Source organism: Pristis pectinata, chromosome 19, assembly GCF_009764475.1.
Source record: "Pristis pectinata isolate sPriPec2 chromosome 19, sPriPec2.1.pri, whole genome shotgun sequence".
NCBI classification, from domain to species: domain Eukaryota; kingdom Metazoa; phylum Chordata; class Chondrichthyes; order Rhinopristiformes; family Pristidae; genus Pristis; species Pristis pectinata.
The window spans coordinates 28,386,830-28,412,359 of record NC_067423.1 but is presented as its reverse complement, the minus strand read 5'-3'; the positions used below and the strand labels follow the sequence as shown (position 1 = coordinate 28,412,359).

The following is a 25,530-nucleotide window of genomic DNA, read 5'->3' as shown; positions in this document are numbered from 1 at the left end:
GAGCCAGTCTGAGTTGCTGGCCCTCTGAAACTACCTCCATCAAATATTCGAAGAGATTGAGATCTGGAAACAATGCCTGAGTGCATGGCAGAATCAGAAGCAACAGCAATTACCAAAAGAGAATGGGATAAATAAAAATAATTGGGATTTGTAGAGCGCCTTTCACATTTCTTTTAGGATTTCCCAAACTGCTTTGCAGCCAAAAGCACTTTTAAAATATAGCTACGGGGTAGGAACGCAGCAGCCAATTTGTGCACACTACGCTCCAATAACCAACATTGTAATAACATAGTTCTGTTCAGTGCAACTTATGCTGCGAGTAACTTCTGTGCTCGTCTTCAAAATAATACCATGGGATCTCTTACAACCACCTAAGGGAGCACAGAGGTACATGTTTTATTTCTAAAATGCTTCTCCTAAAATACAGGGCTTAGTATGCACTGAAGTGCCAACATAGAGTTTTGTATTCGAGTGTCTTGTTTGCTTCTGAGAGCAGGGTTTGTTGGAATGATTGACTTGTTCCTTTAACAGATTAAACATTGGCATGGGGGGGGGGGGCCAAATGGCCTCCTTCCATGCAGTATTTTCTGTGACTCCAACTCCTGGAAAAGCAATCGAGTAGTGCCCTAGTTCTGGTATTGGATGACACTGTACTATTGCAGCTAAAATTAGCATTTTCACGGTGATAAATATAAACCTTTTACTTGATGGATTTTAATAATGAAACAACTCTTTCTTTGTAATAGGAGTACCAAGCAAAATTTGGAATGGAAATTATTCACAGAGTTTCTTGGACTTTTGCCAGTTAAGTGACAAATGTCACTTTAACTTCTTCATCAACTTGTTAGAGTGGATGTAGAGCCCATGATGTCATCCCCACTACTGTTCATTGTGTCTGAACTTCACTCTTAGGAGCTATTGAAAAGAATCTGTTCGAAACATGATCAATTATTTTGGGGAAAAAAACAGGCTTAGCTGTGAGTATATGTATTTAATTAGGCCAATTTGCAAGTCTCTCATCCCAATTAGTATCGTCAGAGACACCATCAACTTGGCTTTTCATTTTGAAGTGCCATGACACTTCACCACTAACTTTCATGTTTTGTAATCATTTGGCATACATGGACGGGAAAAGTGGCAGCCTGGTCTGAAAGGGACGATTTGCCTATTATCCAAAGAGCAAGAAAAGGTCTTTTCAATCACAAAAATTAAACTTAGCCCACTGTCACTCATTCAACTTTCTATTTCATTGCCTGTGCGCCTGAACAAAATCAGCACAAAATATAAATTGGAAACCAAACTGCAGCAGATACACACCAAAGTCAGTAAATGTTGCAAATCTATGATTTTCAATAAGGCTCTCGACATTCATAGCAGAACAACAAATGAGATCAGTTACTTTGAATGTGGATGAATGAATTTAATTTTTTTTATTCTGCATGATTTTATTAATGTTTCAACAGCACTTAATGCTACTTAGCATGAAAAATATAAAGTGCTTCATGTTGTTCTTAAGTAAAGGTATTTCTCTTGGATAAACATCAATTATGTTGCTTAAATAATTTTTCAGCTTCCCACTGGGAACCTTTAAGCACATTTGCAGGTATAAAGAAAATCACAGCACCCTTTGTGTGGCCTGCTAAAAGTTGATTCCAGGCAATGTTGGCAGTGCTAAAGAGTTAAAATGTTTGGCCTTGAAATTTCAGTGCAAAACTGGTAGTGTTTTATTCTGATGATCCACCCTCTTATGGCTGCTTGTTTCTAAGCAAAGAATTGTTATTACTGTACATGCACTCCATTCACATGCATGTTGCACAGATAACAGTAAAAATACAGTACCCAATAATATCTGGGTAATCCTGACAAAAAACACAAAGTCACATTAAAAAGTCCCATCATAATTTTGAACCCACCATTTTCAGGAGAGCACAAGAAGCACATTTTTTGAAAGCCCCATTTCATAACTTCTAAGACCTGAATTTTCAAGATACTGTGTACACAAAGCATTAATTCTCCCAAGCCACTGAGTTTTTTTGTGTTCTTGGGGCACATTGAAATACATGCAGTTGGATAATTATGGATATCCAACTGCATGTATTTCAATGTGCCCCAAGCACACACATTTTTTGATTGTTTCTCCCATCATGACCATGTAAGATTTCAGTGGTACGATAATTGAAAAGGTAAATTAGTTCATGCACTGCAAGTAGAACAATGGAAGATGCCCAACAGAATTAGAATACATTACAGTGCCATTTAACACTCAAGAAAATTTAAGTGAATTAATAACATCATAAACAAGAGACAAATTCAAATTCCAAATTGTTACATCTATGGGGCGGCATGGTAGCGTAGCGATTAGCACGATGCTAATACAGCGCCAGCGATTGGGGTTTGATTCCGACCGCTGTCTGTGAGGAGTTTGTACATTCTCCCCGTGTCTGCGTGGGTTTCCTCCGGGTGCTCTGGTTTCCTCCCACATTCTAAAAAAGACGTATGGGTAGGTCAATTTGGATTTAAAATGGGCGGCGCGGACTCGTTGGGCTGGAAGGGCCTGTTACCATGCTGTAAATAAAAAAAAATTAAGAAAATAAAAATTAAATTTCTAAATATAGCTCCAAGGTGAGGACACTTTTGCTGAAGGAAAATAAATACATTTTCTAAAGGAGGGTTAAAAATTAAAAGCTATTTGTAGTGATGATATTTATTTTACCTGATTATTTTACAGAAAACAAGAGCTTGTGCTACTGCTTGAAGATAATATGCATCATCAAAAGCCAGCATTTTCAGAAATGAAAGCTGTTCCTTATGTGGTGCCTCAAGTGTCCATAATTAAGTCTCAGCTCTTTGCAAGCTATGCTAACAACTTAGATGCAAGGACAGAGACTCACGTATCCAAGTTTACTGATGGTACAAAACCATGTGGACAACTGAAATCTTAAGCCTTAAAAAAAATCTTAAGGAATATGGGCAGGTTAAGTACATGGGTAGGGAGGTGGCATGTAAGAGTAAAATGTGGGAAAATGTAAAGTTAATGCAAATAGAAAAAAATATGTATTTTTAAATGGTGAGAAACTAATAAAAGTTGGAAGATGGAAGGATTTGAATGTATTGTTACACACAACAGTAAATGAACAAAGTATGGCAAGTGATAAAGACAGCATTGGCCCCGTAGGATGTACTGGGGAGGGGGCTGGTACCAGAGCTCAGCAAATTGGTGGGGTGGGATTAGGATGGAATGAGAAGGCCAACAGCATCATGGGTCAGAAAAGCTGAGCGACTGTGTTCAAGGGTGGTGAAAGCAAGCATCATGGAGACCAGCATCATGCTTGAAGGGGCAGAGAGACTGGGGATGAAGACCAGCAACAACATGTAGTACAGGATGTCTGCAGCAGGAGCAAAGAGGGGAAGGACTGCAAGGCTTTCATCATCTTTTTGAATAATACAGCAGTTTTGAATCCATTGCTGATTGTATTTCTTATGTTATTACATTTTCTCATCCTACAAATGAATGCTAAAATACATGCCGCTGCATTGTCATTTGGGTAAATGATGAAGTGGTGTTGAGAGGGGAGCTTGAAGCATGTTTGCCATTTCTAACAAGATGGCCCAACAAATCAAACCAACTAGGATGTCTGTTGCTGAGGTGCCTTGTTATGTAGAGTCTGCCAAACAGGGAATTGATGATTATTACTATGGCAAATGAATCATGTTTGTCTGGAAATGTTTGAAGAATGGAAATAATTTCAGGAGTGATTTATGTTCCAGCATAAGTGTATGCCTTTTGTTTAGTAAAGGGCTGATTTGATATCAGAGCAGAGAATAGCTGTTATTCAGAGTCAGATTCATTTAAATGGTTGGTAGTGACACTAGGTAAATATTCTTTCCAGCAGACCCTAGGGGTCGAGGATGACTTGCTTCCATAATAGTGAAGAGAATGGCTGCATGTGATTTTTTTTGTTGCACAGAACTGTTGCACCAATGCATTCTAAACACACACATGCCCCACCTTCTTCTTCACCACACCTTCTCACCCACCCTAAGTCCTAATTAGTGCCTCCCTCAGCACTCTTTGCTCCCTCTTCCCCTCTCCAAACTCCACTCTCTCTTTGAGCTTCAGACTTCTCACTGTTTCCTCCTTCTAACCACCTCCCAACCCTGTGAGAGGTTTCTTGACCACTGTTTATCCTTCCCCTCCAGTCCCACCAGCCACACTGCCCAGGGCTCCAACTTGCCACCAGACGTCCCAAAATTCCTCAGGGAAGTCGCCAGCTGCCCATCCAATGCTATATGGAGATGGCAGGCCATTAGCAGGTGATGGGCTATAAAGTTCGAGTCCTATGTGCTGTTTTGGTCCCTGCACCTCAGCAAGGGCACATTTGCCTTGGAGTCGGATTCAGCTGACTAACCTCAGGGTGGTGTGATTGTCGTAGAAGGAGAATAGGGGACAATAGGCCACCATCATTTAAATTTGGAAGAATGAGAATGAAGAATGATTTACTTAAGATTCTTTGACAGATTGAAATGGTAAGTGATGTTTCTTTTGGCTGGAGAGCATGGAAGCTGGGGACTGGGAAGGGGAGGGTCATAATCTTAGGAGAAGGGGTTGGCTATTTAGGACTGAGGAAAGATTTCTTCTCTCAGAAGTTGTAAATCTTTAAAATCTCAGAGGCCTGTAATCATGCAATCTGGAAGTATATTTCACTGTTTGGATGGATATGAGAATTGGGTGGGAAAAGTGAATGAGATAAAAGGATCCTCACAAAATCTAAGAGAAAGGGGTTCAGCTGCTAGGGGTGTCCTTCACTCTTTCAAAGTACTATACTGACTGCCCCAAACATATACTGTATATAAGTATAGAGAAAGGTTTAGCCTTCCAGCACAATCAGCACAGCCCATTAAAGCAAATTCACTGCTGGAAAGCAGGAAATGTGACAATAATCTGTGCACAGCAAGATCCCATTAAACAGCAATGGCAAGACAATCTACTTCAGTAATGTTGGTTGACACCTTGACACTGAAGTGCTCCCTCCCACACCATCTTCAAAGGAGTTCCTGACTCCACTCTCTGAATATCATCTTAAATTATCCCCATAAAAGCAACATTTACCAAAGTGAGGGAGCAAGGTATTTTTTTGTGCAATGGCTTTAAACACACAAGTTTGAAGCACATTTTGCCCCATGCTCACTCTACAGTTGTGCCGCAGCACACAAGGAAAAGTTACTCACCCAAGGAGTTTGCTGACATTCAGAATCAGATTTATTATCACTGACATAAGTCGTGAAATTTGTTGTTTTGCGGCATAGTGCGGTATAAGACAGTGCAAGATATAAAGACATAGAAATTACTATGTTACAAAAATAAATAAATAGTGCAAAAGAGGAATAATGAGTTCATGGACCATTCAGAAATCTGATGGTGGAGGGGAAGAAGCTGTTCCTGAAACGTTGAGTGTGGGTCTTCAGGCTCCTGTACCTCCTCCCCGATAGTGGTAAAGTGGAAAGGGCATGTCTCGGGCGGAGAGGGGCGTGCCTTCTTTGTGATTGCATCAATGTTTTGGGCCTAAGACAGATCCTCTGAGATGTTGTCTTCCAGAAACTCAAAGCTGCTCACCCCTTTCACCGCTGACTGGTGGTGAGGACTGGTGTGTACTTTCCCGACTTCCCCTTCCTGAAGTCCAAATCCACCAATCCAACAGGGCAGCCCCACAACTTGTAACACCCAGTTTCCCTGAGCACTCTTCAGGGCACTAAACAAAAGCCCTGCGAACCAGTTAATTCAGTGAAAAAAAACACCTGTGATTTATTTTCAGCAACACACAGAAAATGCTGGAGGAACTCAGCAGATTAGGCAGCATCTAAGGAGGGAAATAAACAGTCGACATTTCAGGCTGAGACCCTTCATCAGGACTGGAAAGGAAGAGGGCAGAAGCCAGAATAAAAGGGTAGGGGAGGGGGAGGAGCACAAGCTGGTAGGTGATAGGCAGTCCAGGTGAGAGGGGGTGGGTGGATGGGTGGGGGAAGGGGATGAAAGGGAACAATGTAAGAAGCTGAGGGGTGATAGAAACATATAGAAAACATAGAAAACCTACAGCACAATTCAGGCCCTTCGGCCCACAAAGCTGTGCCGAACAGGTCCCTACCTTAGAAATTACTAGGCTTACCCATACCCCTCTATGTTTCTCAGCTCCATGTACCTATCCAGAAGTCTCTTAAAAGAGACTATCGTATCCGCTTCCTCCACCATTGCTGGCAGCCCATTCCATGCACTCACCACTCTCTGAGTAAAAAACTTACCCCTGACATCTCCTCTATACCTACTCCCCAGCACCTTAAACCTATGTCCTCTTGTGCCCACCATTTCAGCCCTGGGGAAAAGCCTCTGACTATCTACCCGATCAATGCCTCTCATCATCTTGTATATCTCTATCAGGTCCCCCCTCATCCTCCGTCGCTCCAAGGAGAAAAGGTCGAGTTCCCTCGACCTGCTTTCATAAGGCATGCTCCGCATTCCAGGCAGCATCCTTGTAAATCTCCTCTGCACCCTTTCTATGGCTTCCACATCCTTCCTGTAGAGAGATGACCAGAACTGAGCACAGTACTCCAATAGGTGGAAGAGGCAAAGGGCTGAAGGAGGAATCCAGTCGGAAGGGACAGTAGACCATGGAATAAAAGGAAGGAGGTAGGGAATAGATGGGCAGGTCATGAGGGTGAGGGAAGGGAAAGAGGAGTGAGGGGCCCACAGGAATGAAAACAAAGGGGGGGGAGAGGAAGAAAAAGAGGGGAGAGGTTACCAGAAGTTAGAGAAATCAATGTTGAGGCCGTCAGGTTGGAGACCACCAAGATGGAATATGAGGTGTTGTTCCCCCCAACGTGCCTCCGGCCTCAACGAGACAGTAGAGGAGGCCGTGGATGGACATGTCAGGAAGGGAGTGGGATGTAGAATTGAAGTGGACAGCCACCAGGAGATCCTAGCTGTTGCGGCGAACGGAGTGAAGGTGCTCGATGAAGCGGTTACCGAATCTGCATCGGGCCTCACCGATGTAAAGGAGGCTGCAGTGGGAGCACCAGATGCAATAAATGACACCATCAGATTCACCTGGCAGGACTGTCTAGGGCCCTGAATGGTGGTGAGGGAGAAGGTGTAGGGACAGGTGTAGCACTTAGTGCTGTTGCAGGGATCAGTGCCAGGAGGGTCATCAGTGGGGAGGAACCAGTGGACAAGGGAATCGCAAAGAGAGCAATCCCTGTGGAAAACGGAGGGGAGGGGAAGATGTGCCTGGTGCTGGGATCCCGTTGAAGATGGCAAAAGTTGTGGAGAATGATGTGTTGGATGCAGAGGCTGTGGGGTGGTAGGTGAGGACAAGGGGAACCCTGTCCCTGTTATGTCGGGGTTGGGTGGGGATGGGGTGAGGGCAGATGTGCAGGAAATGGAGGAGATGCAGGTGAGGGCTGCATTTGAAGTGGTGGAAAGGAAACCCTGTTTACTGAAAAAAAAAGAGGACATCTCTGATGTCCTAGAATGGAAAGCCTCATCGTGGGAACAAATGCAGTGGCGGCAGAGGAACTGAGAAAAGGGGATTGCATCCTTGCAAGTGACATGGTGGGAAGAAGTGTATGAAGTTAACCGTGGGAGTCAGTGGGTTTGTAAAAGATGTTGGTGGTTAATCCATCTCCGGAGATGGAGACAGGGAGATCAAAGAAGGGGAGAGAGGTGTCGGAGATGAACCAAATAAATTTGAGGGCTGGGTGGAAGTTGGAGGCAAAGTTGATGAAATTGGTGAGCTCAGCACGGGTACAGGAAGCAGCCCCAATGCAGTTGTCAATTTAGTGGAGAGAGAGTTGGGGAGTGTTACCAGTGTAGGCTTGGAACACGGACTGTTCCACGTAGCTGACGAAAAGGCAGGCATAGTTGGAGCCCATGCAAGTGCTCATGGCTACACCTTTGGTTTGGAGAAAGTGGGAGGAGCCAAAAAAGAAGTTGTTGAGGCTGAGTACTAGTTCTGCCAGACAGAGGAGGGTGGTGGTGGAGGGGAACTGGTTGGGTCTGTTGTCAAGAAAGAAGCAGAGAGCCTTAAGGCTTTCCTGATGGGGGATGGAAGTATACAGGGACTCGACATCCATAGTGAAAATGAGGAGGTCAGGGCCAGGGAACTGAAGAGATGGAGAGCATGTAAAGTGTCACAGATGTAGGTGGGAAGGGACTGGACCGAAGGGGACAAGGAGTAGAGATACGAGGACACGAGTTCAATGGGGCAGGAGCAGGCAGAAACAATGGGCCTACTGGCACAGTTAGGTTTGTGGATCTTAGGTAGGAGGTAGAAATAGGCAGTGCAGGGTAGGGAACTATGAGGTTGGATGCTGTAGAGGGGAGGTCTCCAGAGGTGATGAGGTTGGTAATGGTGTGGGAGACAGTGGCATAATGCCCCTTGGTGGGGTCCTGGTTGAGGGGTAAGTAAGAGGAGGCGTCCAAGAGTTGACGTCTGGTCTCAGCAAGGTAAAGGTCAGTCCTCTGGACTACAACGGCATCACCCTTGTTTGTGGGTTTGATGGTAAGATTGGGATTAGTATGGAGGGAGTGGAGGGCAGTGCTTTCAGAGGGGGTGAGGTTGGAATAGGTAACGGGAGAGGTGAAGTTGAGATGGTTAAAGTTCCGTTGGCAGTTAGAGATAAAAAGATCCAGAGTGGGCAGAAGGCCAGGACTGGGTGTCCAAGAGGAGGAAGAGGGTTTAAAGTGGGAGAAGAAGGGGGTTACGGGTGGGGGCTGGGGAATCCTTGCCAAAGAAGTAGGCCCAGAGACGGAGGCAACGGAAGAAGAGCTTGGTGTCATGGCAGGCGCGGAACTCGTTAAGGTGCAGGCACAGGGAGACGAAGGCAAGGCCCCTGCTAAGGACAGAATGTTCTGCCTCAGACAGGGAAAGGTCAGAGGGGACAGTGAAGACATGGCAGGGGTAGGAACTGGGATCAGGGAAGGGTAGAGGGTTGGAGGGTTCAGAGCAGAGAGGAGAGTTAGAGGGGTCGGAAAGTGGGGTGGGAGGAAGATGGGGGCTTAGAGGAGTGAAGGGGGGGATGAGGGGCAGGCGAGGCTTGAGAGACCAGGGGTGGGTGGGGAATAGTGGTGGAAACAGAGGAGCAGTAGGACCCAGTGGTGGTGTGAGAGGCGGCCGGGGCTCAGGTGGATGATATATTTTCAGTTCATGACATGGAACTTCTAAGTAGGTCCTTCAGGAAAAACTAATGGTGAATATACTAGTGGAAACACTACTTTATGTTCACAACCACTCCCTCTAGTTTTGCTAAAAATAGCAAACGTAGGAAATTTACCAGTTGGTACTTCCCTCTCATGAACGGCCCTGCAGATCCAACCGGAACCAGAGCAGCAGGAAAAATCTCAGCAGATGAATTAACTGAATAAACAGCAAGGACAATAAAGGTCGCGTGTGTCAACTCCAATGAGAGAATGGCTTCACTTACAGACTTGCACACCAAAAAGTTAACATAGCACTGGCAATGGGATACATAAACCTATTAATATTGTGTGATTACTGAAGCCTCCTGTCATTTGACGCAGGAAGGGATGGAAGGGGTGGGGGATCTGAAGGAGGGTGGGGATAATTGGGAGAAGGATTGAGGATGAGACGGATTAAATGGGAAGGGGCAAAAGTGGAGGAAGCAGTGGGCAAGAGCATCTGTGCCTGAACCCACCTGTGTGTGTGTTTGTGGATGTTAATGTTCATGCAACAAAACCTGTCTTTGTCATCCTGGATCTTTGCTATAGGATACCAGCTGTCCTCATATTCAGAGGACAACTGGCATCCAATACCTATCCCATCACACACACAGGCAACCGCCACTCCTCAAAAAGGAAGCTTGCATGGGCACCTCCCTTACCTGCTGCAGTGACAGGTGCAGGTGGCTGTTGGGCCAACCGTCAACAATCTGTTTTCCTATCTTCTGACCCCGAAACAACAACAGTAACAGAAATGTTGCTGCAAGAAAACCAACGTGGAAGGCTTCAAGGAATTCACAATGGTAACCCTTCTCAGAGAGCACCTTCCAGACAACCTCCAACCAGCGGGAGCCACAGAATGTGCACCACTGCCAAGGCCCACTATAATCAGCAGCTGTGAAGAGGCCCTTGGCATCTCTACCAGAAAACACAACACTGGCTTGGTGAGACTCCAGGAGATCCAGGACTCAACTATCTGCAGGCCCAAACAGAAGATTGGAAGCTCCACTTTGCTTCAAGGAAAAGAAACATCGTTCCAGGCACCTGAAGGCCAAAATTCAACATAGCCAAGGAATAGAGGTGGGTAGAAAGAGTGCAGGAGTACAATATTCCCTGATAACCATGATAGGCCTGGATTCTTCAGTGCTGTTAAGACCATCAACAGCCCAAGCAACCAAGATGTCACCCAACAAGGGCAAGATTTGAGGCGAACTCATCAAGGAGACTCTGGACAAAATACTTCACAGAACTCCTCACTGTTGACTCCATCCTTGACATGAATGACCTTGGCTCCGTTCTGAAGTAAACTATTCGGTCCAGCCTCAGCACCACCATCGACTGTCAAAAAAGCCATGTGCCAAAATGAAGACAGTAGGCCCTTGGGAGCAGACTGTTTCTCCACTGAAGTTCTAAAGCTTGGCAGGGAGGACTTCATTCACAAATTCACAACCTCACTTCCCACTTTGGGGGGAAAGAACATGATGCCAGGGTATCTAGGAATGCCATAATCAGCACCATCTTTATGAAAGGAGAACAACTATAGAGGTCTTTTACTTCACAAGGAAAGCCACATCCTCAAATGCCTCCTCTCTTTGCACAAAGGGTTCTTTCCCAGCTCAGAGGTTTCTCTGTGATAATAAGCTCAACCACTGGACTGTGTGGAGAGAGGGAGAGAGGGAGAGAGAGAGAGAGAGAGAGAGAGGGAGAGAGGGAGAGAGAGAGAGAGAGAGAGAGAGAGAGAGAGAGAGAGAGAGAGAGAGAGAGAGAGAGAGAGAGAGAGAGAGAGAGAACGAACAACAGCTTCCATCACATCCAATGCAAGGTGATGCGAGAGACTGGAGGATCCAGGCACCCCGTTAACACATGGAGGAGCTGCAGCCAGTCCCCAGCAATGCTCACTCTCACCAGCTGGCCAGGATGCTCTCCCAAACCCCCACATGATACAGTGAGCTGTTGTGGCACCCGCTCCGGTCTGCACAATAGGAACCTTCATCGATAGCCATTCCATGCAACCTCGATGGTTCACTCCACACCAAGCACCAGTGGAGACCTGAATACTCAACCAGATACCCAGCACAGCAGTGGGATAGCAGGGGTTCAAACCAGGTTCCTAGCACACTAATGCTGCTAGTAATGCTATAATCACTCTTTTTAGTGCTAATTCCATTAGTGCTCTATTTTGTGGGAGCATATCTGAGCAGTCAGTAACAGTACAAAATGATCATGGGGGTTCCTGTGGATGAAATACAAAATGTTAGTGTTTAGTTACAACGATTAGTCAGGAAGGCTAATGGAATGTTTGCTATTATTACAAGAGGTACGTCGGAAGATTCTGGTGCAACTCTACTGTGATGGATGGTCAGTGTCTTTTTCCCCAGGGTGGAAATGTCAAATACTAGAGGGCATCAATTTGAGGTGATGGGGGAAAAGTTTAAAAGGAGATCTGTGAGGCAAATTTTAAGAACATAAGCTATCATTAAGGAAGAAATAGTGAGACATCTGGAATAGAAGTGGTCCCATCAGGCAGACACAGCACGGATTCAGGAAGGGCAGGTCCTGTGTGACAAACTTACTGGAGTTCTTTGAGGATATACTAAGCACAGTGAATAGAGAGGAATGGGTCGATGTTGTATATTTGGATTTCCAGAAGGCATTCAATAAGGTGCCACAGAAAAGACTTATCCGAACGATAAGGATGCATGGAATTGGAGGTAATGTATTAGCATGGATAGAGGATTGGTTAACCAATAGAAGGCAGAGAGTAGGGATAAATGGGTATTTCTCTGGTTGGCAATCAGTGGAGAGTGGAGTTCCACAGGGGTTGGTGCTGGGCCTGCACCTGTTCACGACATACATTAACGATTTGGAAGAGGGGACCAAGTATAGCTTATCTAAGTTTGCTGATGATACCAAAGTGAGTGGAAAAGCAAATTGTGCAGAGGATGCAGAGAGTCTGCAGAGCGATGTAGATAGGTTAAGTGAGTGGGCAAGGGTCTTGCAGATGGAGTACAACGTTGGTAAATGTGAGGTTTTCCATTTTGGAAGAAAAAATAAAAAATCAGATTATTATTCAAATGGTGAAAGATTGCAGCATGCTGTTATGCAGGGGGACTTGAAAGTGCTTGTGCATGAATCACAAAAGGTTGGTCTGCAGGTGCAACAGGTTATCAAGAAGGCAAATGGAATGTTGGCCTTCATTGCTGGAGGGATTGAATTTAAGAGCAGGGAGGTTATGCTGCAACTGTACAGGGTACTGGTGAGGCTGCACCTGGAGTACTGCATGCAGTTCTGGTCTCCTTACTTCAGGAAAGACATACTGGCTTTGGAGGTGTTGCAGAGGAGGTTTACCAGGTTGATTCCGGAGATGAGGGAGTTAGCCTATGAAGAGAGATTGAGTTGCTTGGGACTATACTCACTGGAATTCAGAAGAATGAGAGGGGATCTTATAGCAACATATAAAAGTACGAAAAGGATAGATAAGATAGAGGCAGGAAAGTTGTTTCCACTGGTAGGTGAGACGAGAACCAAGGGACATAGCCTCAAGATTTGGAGAAATAGATTTAGGATGGAGATGAGGAGAAACTGCTTTTCACAGAGAGTAGTGAGAGTGTGGAATTCTCTGCCCAGGGAAGCAGTAGAGGCTACCTTATTAAATATATTTAAGACATACTTAGATAGATTTTTGCTTAGTAGGGGAATTAAGGGTTATGGGGAAAAGACAGGTAGGTGGACCTGAGTCCGCGGCCACATCAGCCATGATCTCACTGAATGGTGGATCATGATCAATGGGCCAGATGGCCTACTCCTGCTGCTATTTCTTATGTTCTAAGGGGTTGATGTATGAAGAAAGGTTGAGAAGGGTGGGTCTATAGTCATTGGAGTTTAGAAGAATTAGGAGTAATCTTAAATGAAATATTTAAGATTTTGAAGGGGATTGATAGGGTAGTGCTGCAAGGTATTTCCCCTGGTGGAGAGATCTGGAACAAGGAGACAGTTTCAGGACATGAGGTCACCTATTTCAGAGAGATGAGGAGGAATTTCTTCTCTCAGAGTTGCAAAACTTCAGAATTCTCCACCTCAGTGAGCTGTGGTGGCGGAATCATTGATGGATATCTGAACAACAAGTGAGCTAAGATGTGTGAGAGAACGTGGGAAAGTGGTACTGAGTAGTGGAGCCAGCTCAAAGGCCAATTGGCCTGCCCCAGGTCCTCATGTTCCAATGTTATGCTCTCAATTACCCAATGACATGCAACAGCTGTGGAAAGAGGAAAAACAGAGTTAACTTTACAGCTAATGACCTCTCATTAGAAACTGGATGACACTAATTGGAAAGGCTATTTATCCGAAATGTTGAATGTCATGCTGTGATGTGCCTGATTGCAAGATCGGATGCTGTTCCTTGAGCTAACATTGGGTTTTGGTGCAACAGCTAAAGAAGCCAAAGACAGAGAGGTATGAGTGGGAATGGCTTGGAGGATGAAAATGACAGGCATCTGGACATTCAAGAGCATTCTTGTGAATTGATTGGAGATGTTCAGCAAATTGATCATTAAATCTCTATTTGTTTTCTCCATTGCCGAGGAGACGGCATCCTGAACACCAAATGCAATACACTAAATTAGAAGCAATACAAGTAAATTACAGCTTTTCCTGGAAGGGGTAGTTTGGCCCCTGTATGATGGGAAGGGAAGAGGTAAAAGGGCAGGAAATGGAAATGACCAAGTGGAAAAGCTGTCAACTACAGTGGAGGGGAAGCCATGATTAAGGAAAAGACATCTCAGAAACATCGATATGGAAAGTAACTGAGGCCAAGTTTCTATCTCTAGGTCTTTAAAATGGGAAAGTCCTCAATAAAGAAACAGCCTACAGATTCGACCAACTGTCTGGTTCGCACAATCTGTAAAAGCCTCACTTTGATGTTTTCATCCCTGACCCATCATGAACTTGAACCATCAGATTGTCTCCTTTTCAGATTGATCTCAACTGGAGAGAGAATCAGGGAAGTTCCAAAAGGTAATTATCTAATTATTGTATAATCCAATTATCAAGCACACAAAACCATTTTACGTTGGCAAAAACACACACATGAAGACAGGTCAACTATCATCACGTGAAGATTTAACAAATAATTGGTTTATAAAAACACCAGCATGAAAGAGAAATTAAGTAATTACTGAACACAGGAAGCAGAGAGTACACTGAATATGGAGCCAGTGAGAATAGAAAGATGGAAGATGCTCTGACATTGGGTTACTCTGATATTCTACCCTCGCATCATGTGGGGAGAAATTATCTAATTGATGACAGATTACCACCTGACATTTTCCCTTCCAAGAGTAAATTTGGACAGTGCAACTCTAAATTCTTTTACATTGTTGGGAGTGTAGTTGCAAGTTCATTTTGCTGCTTTTGTTCATTTAAAAATATCAAAAAGGTAATGAAAAGCTGCTTGAAGTTATAATCTCCACTGAACATGCAAAATCTTGTTTGTCAAAACAAAATCATCCCAACAAATCCAGCTACAGCTACAAATACAAATACAGTCAGGACTGGTGGAAACAAATGGCTGCTCAAATACATCCAAAGTTGCATAGAAGGACATACAAACTTAAACTCAGAAATTCCAGTCAAAGTCAAATATCTGCCAGAATCTATCAATGAAACTCCAGGTATGTGGCTGCTTTTAATCAGCTCATGCTAAAATCCCCAAGTGTGCTTTGTAGGCTGCCTAAAAATTTCTACTGTGCAAAGTCAGACAAACATAGAACCCTGAACTGGTGCCCACAATTCTCAATGGTATTATTAGATAAAGATTTTCAGTGATCTACATGACAGGTATATGAAGAGGGCTTAAAATTTTATGCTAAGTAGAGAGGAACCCTGCTTTGTTTCCCACCTCTGCAAAATACAATGGCATAGTTAAAATGAATCTCCTTTCTGAGATACTAGTCATTGGGAAATGAGTTGTGGCAAAGTATTTTTTTATTCTCAAAGTAAAACAAATCACAGCTTAGATCCAAACATAGACCAAAGAGCTGAATTCCAGAGGTGAGATTCATTTTGACATCTGGGAAGCATTTGACCAAGTGTGGTGTCAAGATGTCCTGGTAAAACTGAAGGGAAAATACTCCAGTGTCTAATTGCATTTGCAACTTCTCAGCAAATGAAGCAAACTATGCTGCATGTAGCAAGATCTGGACAACATCCAGGCAAAGGCTGATATGTGATAAGTAACATTCGTGCCAGGAAATGACCATCATCAACAGAACAGAATTTCAACCTACGCTTGATATTCAATAGTACTACCATCGACAAGCCTCAAAAATTCCTCATGTTTTCTTTCGACATAGAAAGAGGCCGCTTGGCCCATCAAACTTACACTGACTCTCAGAGCGTTCTTATTAGTCCAATGCTTCTACATTCCTCCACAACCTGTTCTCTCTCACATATCTATCAACTCCAACCACGCCGCTGCCCCCCCCCACCCCCTGCCCCCCGCCACCCATTCAACACTTTATATCTTCTTTTAACCTAAACAAAACACTTGCTCACATGCTTTTCAACTTCATGCTGTTTCTTCCTAGGATCAGGTCTATAAACATTACAATGTTACAATAGGGCGGCACAGTAGCGTAGCGGTTAGCATGACGCTATTACAGCGCCAGCGATCGCGGTTCGATTCCCGTCGCTGTCTGTAAGGAGTTTATACGTTCTCCCGTGTCTGCGTGGGTTTCCTCCGGGTGCTCCGGTTTCCTCCCACATTCCAAAGATGTACGGGTAGGTTAATATGGGTTTAAAAAATAGGCGGCGCGGACTCATTGGGCCAGAAGGGCCTGTTACCACGCTGTAAATAAAATTTTAAAATTTAATTTAAAAATTTTTTTTAAATTTAAAAATATTCTGTACATCTTGCAATAAATCCCAACTTCCTGCTAGAATTCTTTTAAAACCTGCCAATATCTACTTGAAGTTCCACTTTTAAAAGTGCATTGAGCTCGGGTTCAAACATTCACTTGTAAAGAACACAAAAAAATAGGAGCAGGAGTAGGCCACCGGGCTCCTCAGGCCTGCGCCACCATTCAATATGATCATGGCTCATCTCTGCTGGCCTCACCTCCTTTTCTGTGCCAGTTCTCCATAGTCCTCAATTCCTCAATCTTTCAAACACTAATCTATCTCCACCTTAAATATATCTGATGATCCGGCCTCCAGCAACATCAGGGGAGAGAATTCCAGAGATTCACTACCCTCTGAGAAGAAATTTCAGCACACATTAGATTTCAATAAACAGTCCCTTATTTTGTAGCTCTGTCCCTTTGTCTGTAACTCTTGCACTAGAGGAAGCATCTTAATATCTACCCTGTCAGCTCCCTTAGGATCTTATATGTCTGAATAAGATCTCCCCTCATTCTTCTGAACTCCAAGGAATACAAACCCAAACTGTCTGGGCTCCCTTGACAGAATTAGCCTGATGAATCTCCTTTGGACTGCCTCCAATGCTACTATATCCTTTTGTTTAGGTAAGGGAAGCAAAACTGTGCACAGTAGTCCAGGTGTGGCCTCACTAGCACCCTGTATAACTGTAACAAAACCTTCCAAGCCCTTTGCAATGAAGGTCAACATGTTGTTAGCCTTTTTAACTACTTATTGGACCTGTCTGCTTACTTTTTGTGATTTGTGCACTGGAACACCTAGATCCCTCTGTCCTGCACTCATTTGCTGTTTCTCTTCATTTAGACAATAATTGGCCTTTTGATTCCTTTTATTATAGTGCAAGACCTTCTCCTTTCCCACATTAAACTCCATTTGTCCTCATCACAACATGTCCTTCCATCTATGTTCATATCATTGAAAATCTTGGACTCCCCCGAAGGAGTCCATTCAGCCAATCATGTCCATGCCTGCTCTCCATTCTTCTACAATGCTTTACTTTATCCCATTCAAAGAATAATCATACAGTTTAAAAAAATCTTATCCATTTGTCATTTCCTTTGGATTTCAAAATTACTTACCATATGTTGTTATAATATCAGCTGCAAACTTAGGACACCACTTTCTCTCTCCCTTAATTCAAATCAATGATGGATGCAGTAAACAAAAGTAGGCTGAGAATTAAACTGCTGGGGAACAACAACCGACTACTCATGAATCTGCCTTAATTCCTCCACAGTGAACTTTCTTCAAACCAGTCTTTAATCCAGTCTGCTAACTTCTGAAAATTTTCCTTACTCTCCTCAATTGGTCACAAATGTGGTTACTTGTTTAAAGCCTTCTGAAACACTAAATACATTGCATTTCCCCAATTAATCTTGTACCTGCTCCCTTGTTAAAGCTTTATGAAAATCTATGTATATGCATCCATGGCATTTCTTCATCCTGTCCCTTCATATCTCTCACTTGAAAAACCTCAACAGTTTTGTACACATAACCTTCCTTATCTAAAGCTCAGTGACACTAATTAATGTTACACATGAACAGGAACAGGAGTAGGCCACTTAGCCCTTTGATCCTCCTCCACCATTTAATAAGATCATAGCTTAACTGATGTAACCTCAATTCTGCATTCCTACCAGAAGTAACCTTTTTCTCCCTTGCTTATCATGAATATATCTACCCCTGCCTTAAAAATATACTGTACATATTATATATGGTTTTCTCTTCAATCAGATAATTAGTAATTTTATCTTTATTTAAGGTTGCAATGATTTCCTTTACCATAGATGCTGAACTGATTGGTCTGTAATTACACTTGTTAGCTCAACCTTTATTTTGTAAACAATTTTTCATTGTCTACTCCCAGTCCTCCTGCTTCCATCTCCACAGAATGCACAAATACAATTCCTGGGCCACTTGGTTTCACGAGCCTCTTTCAGGCCTGCATTTATTCCATCTCAGCTTGCTTCTACCAATTCAGGATTTACCTGTTCCTTAATACTTCTCTCTTTTGTACACATTGATACAAAGCACTCGTTAGTAGTATTCTGGTCAATTTTCCTTCACTTTCATCTAACTTGCCATTGTTTCTCAGTGATCTCACAAACAGTTCTCTTCTCACAAATGTATCTGCTGAATGCCTAATTGACACCCTCAGTACATTCTCTCTTTGGCATTCCTTTCCGCCATATTTTGTTATATTTCTTAACAAAGGAAGCTCATGCCTCTAAGTTCTGTACTTCCTCTTCAACATTCATTTGTTTTCAACCTTTTTTTTAATATTTCATTTACTTGCCTGTTCTCACATCACTATTTATTTTGTTAAGTCCTACATAAAGCATCTTGGACTTCCTTCCTTTCAGATTTGCTGAAGGGTTCCTACCAAAACACGAGCCTACATTTTTGTCAGATGCTGGCAGAGATCCTTGTAAATTTCCAGCCCCATGTTTTTATTAACTTGCATGGTACAGGGTACAAATTGAGTCACAGTTCCTTGGACTAACATAAACAATCTGATATGGCTGAACCTGGGAAAGACATTAGACATCACTTCCAGAAATGTAGGCCTTTGGCTCCAATCCATGCATGACAATGAGACGCTTGTTGAAGGATCTCCAAATTAGCATGTCAAATAAAAGTGTAAATTAATTCTCAAGTACTATGGCGGGATGGCGGGATACTGGGTGGTAATGACGTGACCTGCCTGTAACCCAGGCTGACTGAAATATTCCACTCCTTGCTTCTCGAGCGCTAATCCCAGCACCCAATAACTGAATTCAACTGCCTATTACAGTGCTATTTGTTCTTGATGAAAGCCCACCTGAATGACCTCGTCACAATATAATCAGGCCCAATTTGAATTTGTAGAATGCATCCTAAGAAGACAAAGGTCCAAATGCTGATTGCAAAGTGGACTTTCATGTCACACCAACCTGCCAACATATCAACTGTATGATAAAATTCAACCACAAGGAATGACATTAGAATGACTTTGTTAAAAGGTCATGTGCCCATTTTTTATTTTCCATTTGATCTTTCAGGACAGGAAACATCATTCTGCATTGCTAGGGTGTGTTCCAGCAATAAAAAATTGGTTAGGGGAGAAGGTTATGTGCTTGCATTTGCCTATGTGTGTGTGTGTGAAGTCTTTTGTTTCTCTGGCCTAGCAATTTATTGGTGCAGAGAGAGGAACAAATTGTTGTCAAAGCAGGGAGGGCCAATCACCATTTTGGATGTGGGGCTGCCATTTCTAAATTTTGAAGCCCAAGGTGTTATTAAACTGGCCCTATAAAAGTACAATGTCTATCCTTTACGCATTGCCGCAGTGCAGTTTGCACAAAGGAAAACAGGTAATGTTGGGGCCAGGGCTTGCAGGGAGGGGGCAAGGCTGGGGGTGACTCAGTTTTGGATTGTAAAGGAGATTGGGGTCAGGACTAAGTGCTGGTGAGCACTGGGCCACTAACATTGAGGGAGTGGAAAGCGGTTGGGAACATGATGAGAGGTCATTGAGCTTGTGGCCTATAATTAGCTGTTCCCTAGGTCTGCCAAAGGGGAAGGTATTGCCAAGGTCCTCCTAAAGTGCCTTCTCCCAGTGGCTAAGGATCTGCTCCCTGAGTGTGGATTCCATCCAGCTGAAGGCACAGTGGACATAATCTTCATTGCATGTCAACTCCAAGAGAAATGCAGTTGACAACATCAACCATTACATTTTGTCTTTTTGACCTCAAGAAAGTGTTCACTTAGGAGGATTGGGGAATATCCTTTTCAACTGCACACTTTCCCATTCTGTTCACACTGGCCTCCACAACAACCTCCAAACTCACAGGATAGTGTGGAAGAAAGCTGATGGGACTGCCTAAGAAAAACTATGTGATAAATACTCCAAAACAGCGATGCAGAGAGTGATGTCACCACTGTGTTAACCATGCATGCACCAAGAGTCCAGTCGAATTTCTGGACTAGAAAGATTCATGGCGTTCCATGCTGAGAAAAGTTCTTTTTTATCTGCTGAAAAACCAAAAGCCACATCAATTAATTTCTGGACCTCTATCTTTCTAGGAGTAGGTGTGCTACACGGATGAGAGCACTTGATGTAAAGAGGATGGCACTAAACAGAAGAGATTTGAGAATTCAGCATTTTCACTCCCAAGAACATTTTCAGCCATATCCACCCAATAAAATAATGGAAGAAAGCAATAGAGTTATAACTTGATACCATACTTCAGAAACATGGCATGAAATAGTGTTGAACACATACTTATGAAAACAAATACTTTCTGTACAGTAGGTCACTAAGGTTCCTCGACATTTGTAGTTTATGATATTTACAGCCCTCTTGATTCAACATGGATTTGTAACAATTCTTGATCACGATAACTGTTCCCAATTTTGTCTTGGACTGCAGATATTAATGCTAATTCTGCTATTTATTCCAGTTCCTCTGGACACATTATTATTCTTTTACTTGTCCTATTGCCATTTGCTTTTGCCTCACCTCGTCTTCAATTGTCATTTAATCTCTCCTTGATCCACCCTTTCACAATCCTTTCCTTCTGTTCTTTCCTCAATCATCTTCCTGGAGTGCCCTTCTCACAGCCTCATTGCTTGCTCAAAACCTACTAAAATCCCCAAATTTTCTCATTCCAATGAAAGAGCACCAACCAAAGAATTAACAGTTTCTTTCTCCACAGCTTCTGCCTAACTTCAGAGAATTTCCAGCATCGTCTAACTTTCCCGCAATAGTGTTTTTTTTTGCTTTTGTGCATTGCATCAAATCAAATCATCGGCTCCAAAACAGAATAAAGCTTCAGTTTTAAATAAATAAATTTAAACTAAAACACTTGAGACAATTACCTGTATAATCTTCACTGCATTCACAGTTATAGCCTCCTTCCCGGCTTCGGCACAGACCATGATTACCACAAGGGTTGGAGTAGCATAGATCAATTTCTGTTTCGCAGTAATCTCCAGTGAATCCTGAAGGACACCTGCATCGCAGTCCATTGATGGGATGAATCGGTCGAAATAAGACGGTGTCAGATGAAATGAATGGAGCTGAACTGTCAAACTTCAACACAGAAACACACTTCATATAGTTTTCACAAGGCTCTCTTAGGCAGATATTGTCATCGAAGGGGAGGACCCTCTGGGTGGAGATGGTGGTCAGGAGTGTCCGGTTGAGGTAAATTTGTTCCTGCAGATCCTCTGAAGGGAAGTATTGGTTTCGAACACCCCCTGGCAGCAGTGCAGAGAAACTCACATTCAGAATATTTGCACTGACATCCGTGTCATTCTGAATATTAAAAATAAAAATATCATCTTTGGTTGTGGACAACACAGCAGCAACTCCTTCCACAAACAGTGACAGCAATGGAGACAGAAACTTGTCCTGGGACATGTTTTCCAAACGTACAGTGATGCTGTTTGTTAGCATGTCTTCAGTAATGATGGTTACTCTCAGAGTACAGAGCGCAGAAATAATGTGAATACCATCTGGAGGGGGAAAGAAAGAGAAACCATCACAATCTGATATAGTTGGTGCTGTAGGTATAATACCTAAGGGAATGACTTACAAGCGTCTAGCTGCACTTCAAAACAATGATTGAACCAGAGAAGAGAATGTACAGTGGTATTACCAAGCAACCGAATTAACCATTTTATGCATCAGGATCTGGATTCAGCTTGGAGAAGGCAGAAGGGGAAAATAAAATCTGTTTATAGAACAAAATGATGACCTAACAAGGAGGAAAACTATGTTAAAATATTAGAAAGCCAAGGAAAGTTGTTGAAGAGTGTTACAAATTCTTGAGAAATGGGAGCAATTCAGCCCTGCTCTGGAGTTCAACAGGATTGTTGCTGATTTTCAATGATAAACACCATTTTACGACCATATCCCACTTCCCACTATCCCTCTAAGATCCAGAAATTGATCTTGTTTCAAATACAATCAGTGACTGATCCTCTGCAGCTCTCTGGGCCAGAGAATTCCAAGAATCATCACCCACCAAGTGAAGAAATTTTTCATTTCAGTCATAAATGTTTAAAAATAAATTAGAAATATTTCATCTCTTCTGTAGATTAAAAAATATTAAGACACAGCTGGGTGAAATTTCACTCAATGTTATAGAATGATGGTCTCTAATAAATATAGAGCATTCTAACAAAATCAACATTTATTCATTCAGCATTATTTTATGCATACTCGGAGGATTATTAATAATTACTGCCTTGGAATATATATTCAAAGAGAAAATGGGAGTGCAAAAGCAATTTTATTACAATAGAAAGCTATCAACCTGAATTTTAAGAAATGTTTCCAGTAATTAATCTCACATCGTTCTTCACATAAAATCTCGATGTGTTGTTTTTTCTCCCCTCCCCATCTGTAAGAGAGTGTGTGAGGACCTTAGGAACTTCTCAAAACTGAGACTAACAGCCTCTTTCAGTTCAAGCACCAAGCAGATGATTCTGCAATCTTCTGCTGCTTCACAACCACCCCCCACCGCCCATTCTCCCTTCAGCCCTTCAGTCTGGTCTCCTCAAAGTTACCCGCTGTTTTCTTTCAAACATACACTCATTGCTAACATTGTTAGGAGCAACCTTTTCTCAAACATTATTACCTCCTTCAAAACTGCAACCATTACCTCTCTGTCTTCCTCGCAATGGCTGACCTTTTCCTTCCCACTGACCACTACCAAACTACCACAGAACTAAAGAGCTGGTCATTGACTTCAGGAAAGGGGGCGGTGTACATGCACCTGTCTACATCAATGGTGCGGAGGTCGAGAGGGTTGACAGCTTCAAGTTCCTGGGAGTGAACATCACCAACAGCCTGTCCTGGTCAAATCACGTAGATGCCATGGCCAAGAAAGCTCACCAGTGCTTCTACTTCCTCAGGAGGCTAAAGAAATTTGGTTTGTCCCCTTTGACTCTCACCAATTTTTACCGACGTACCACAGAAAGCATCCTATCTGGATGTATCACGGCTTGGTACGGCAACAGTTCTGCCCAAGACTGCAAGAAACTGCAGAGAGTTGTGGACACAGCCCAGTGCATCACGGACACCAGCCTCCCCTCCTTGGACTCTGTCTTTACCTCTCGTTGTCTTGGTGTAGCAGCCAGCATAATCAAAGACCCCACCCACCCAGGACATTCTCTCTTCTCTCCTCTCTCCTCTTCCATCGGGTAGAAGATACAGGAGCCTGAGGGCACGTACCACCAGACTTAAGGACAGCTTCTACCCCACTGTGATAAGACTATTGAACGGTTCCCTTATACAATGAGATGGACTATGACCTCACGATCTACCTTGTTGTGACCTTGCACCTTATTGCACTGCACTTTCTCTGTAGCTGTGACACTTTACTCTATAATGTCATTGTTTTTACCCGTACTACATCAATGCACTCTGTACTAACTCAATGTAACTGCACTGTGTAATGAATTGACCTGTACAATCGGTTTGTAAGACAAGCTTTTCACTGTACCTTGGTACAAGTGACAATAATAAACCAATACCAATACCAAACTCCAACTGTCTCTTCCATTGTGAAATGAAACATGTACTCTTAAAAATGAGCACTTAAACAGGACCTGTTGGTTACTACCCTCTTCCCCATTTATTTCTAATATTTTTTCAGTTTCCCTTTCAGTCTTGGGTCCTGACGAAGGCTATGCCTGCATGTCGTATTGTATTAGGCCCATGATGCAGCTTCAGCATCTGTTGTTTTTATTTCATTCCCCTGCATTTGGACGGGTTTTGATTTCAGCATAAATCAGAACTCCTGGATGGGTTCATCCACAAACACTTTTGGAAAAAAATTCATAAATATTCCTTCCTACAGATTGTAGGGAGGTTAAGCAGTTGTAATCTTGCACCTGTTTATTTTAGATCTACTGCCTAGATGCATTTCTTAAGCTGAGACAATGCCTGCTATTTTAATAGCGATTCAATGACAGCAGCAATTGTGACAACTCTGGCTACCAGTACAAAATAAATGCTGTCATTAGTCAAAGAGATAGCTGGTACAAATTGCTTCAGAAGATGGAAAATCTATCAGCTTTCAAATTATAAACTGCTGAATATGCTTACTAGTTTTTGTTCCCCTCAGAGTTAATTAAACAAGTAGAATTAAAAAATGACAGAATTTCCTTTTAAACAGAGGGACAAGCAGACATTTGTTCCTGTAGTTGGGCACAGATGAGTTTTGGCGACTGTCCCAGAACATGCCTAGGTCCATGATTGCCAGGGTAAAGCAAATATCAGACAATCAATCAGGTGGAATTCCTAACACTGCATTCTAACCTAAGAAACATATTCAGTGTGTTCAGACAATCTATCAGGCTTAGGTGTAGAGCTGGGAAAATCAACATATTAGGCTGCAATAAATAACCAGTCCCTTCGTTTCTGGATGTTTTCAGCACACCTAATTGCTTTCCATGGACAATGGGCTCAAAGCTTGCATCAGTGCAGTTCTTTTTGTTTAATCTGAATTTGCCTGCATTTAGACTTGTGCCCATCAACTTCCAATATGAAGTCAGACACAATGATCAGTGCACCTCAAAACACATGCTCTCCAACAGCTCACTTCACAAGATAAGTAAATGATGAGCATTACTGTTCAGTGTATTCTCAGGCATCCATCCGTTGCAGAATATGGGCACCTCCTCAGAGTGAGGCCTCTCATAACCTACTCATGCCACTTGACTTGCTGTGTATGAAGGAGAACTATTCTCTATTAGTTCTCAATGTGCCTTGGCAGTTTTAATTTATACACCACCCCTCATCTTATCCCAATTAGGCCTACTCTAGGTTTTGCATACCATATACGATACTATATTAAGCTGTGTGGAGCCTTTTGTTCCCAACCAATGAAGACTGAAAATCCCTCAAATACCTAACCTTTCTTCAGGAAAAGGGACACCATCTTGTCACTCTTTGTAGATTATGGTTAGGATGCACATTTGTAGTAGCAGGGCAATTGCCTGTGCTGCAACTGTTATTCTCATCTACAGAGATTCGTAGTTTCAATGGGAATTATCACTTTGATTTGAGCCACAAGAATTAGGTTCTGCAGCATCTCAAGTGAGACTGATGAGATATAAATCAAAGCAGCCTTATGAAAGGAACATGAGATATGATCACTACAATCTCACATGAAGAAGAGCAGAGACAACTAATACAAAGGAGAAAACAAAAGCTCTGATTCAAATTTATGACAAGTAATGCGGCAAAGGATGGTGGCAGATAGCACCCACACAATTCTTAGAAGCAGGGCGCCTGGGATGCTTCAACTGCATTGAGCTTTCTGTCTCCCACAGAAAACTGGTGGGAAGTGATGGCTGGCTGGCAAAGCAGAAACAGATCT

General features: G+C 42.9%; 1 protein-coding gene across 4 annotated transcripts in view; it reads right to left on the bottom strand.

The window, feature by feature from the left end:
- Positions 1 to 25,530, bottom strand: part of celsr1a (cadherin EGF LAG seven-pass G-type receptor 1a) — a 281,143-nt gene that overhangs the window by 108,631 nt on the left and 146,982 nt on the right. For all 4 annotated transcript variants that reach the window (XM_052033623.1, XM_052033625.1, XM_052033626.1 and 1 more), the window contains exon 3: positions 21,017 to 21,655. In XM_052033623.1, coding sequence (XP_051889583.1) covers positions 21,017 to 21,655 — 639 coding nt within the window. The remainder of the gene's footprint in view (positions 1 to 21,016; positions 21,656 to 25,530) is intronic.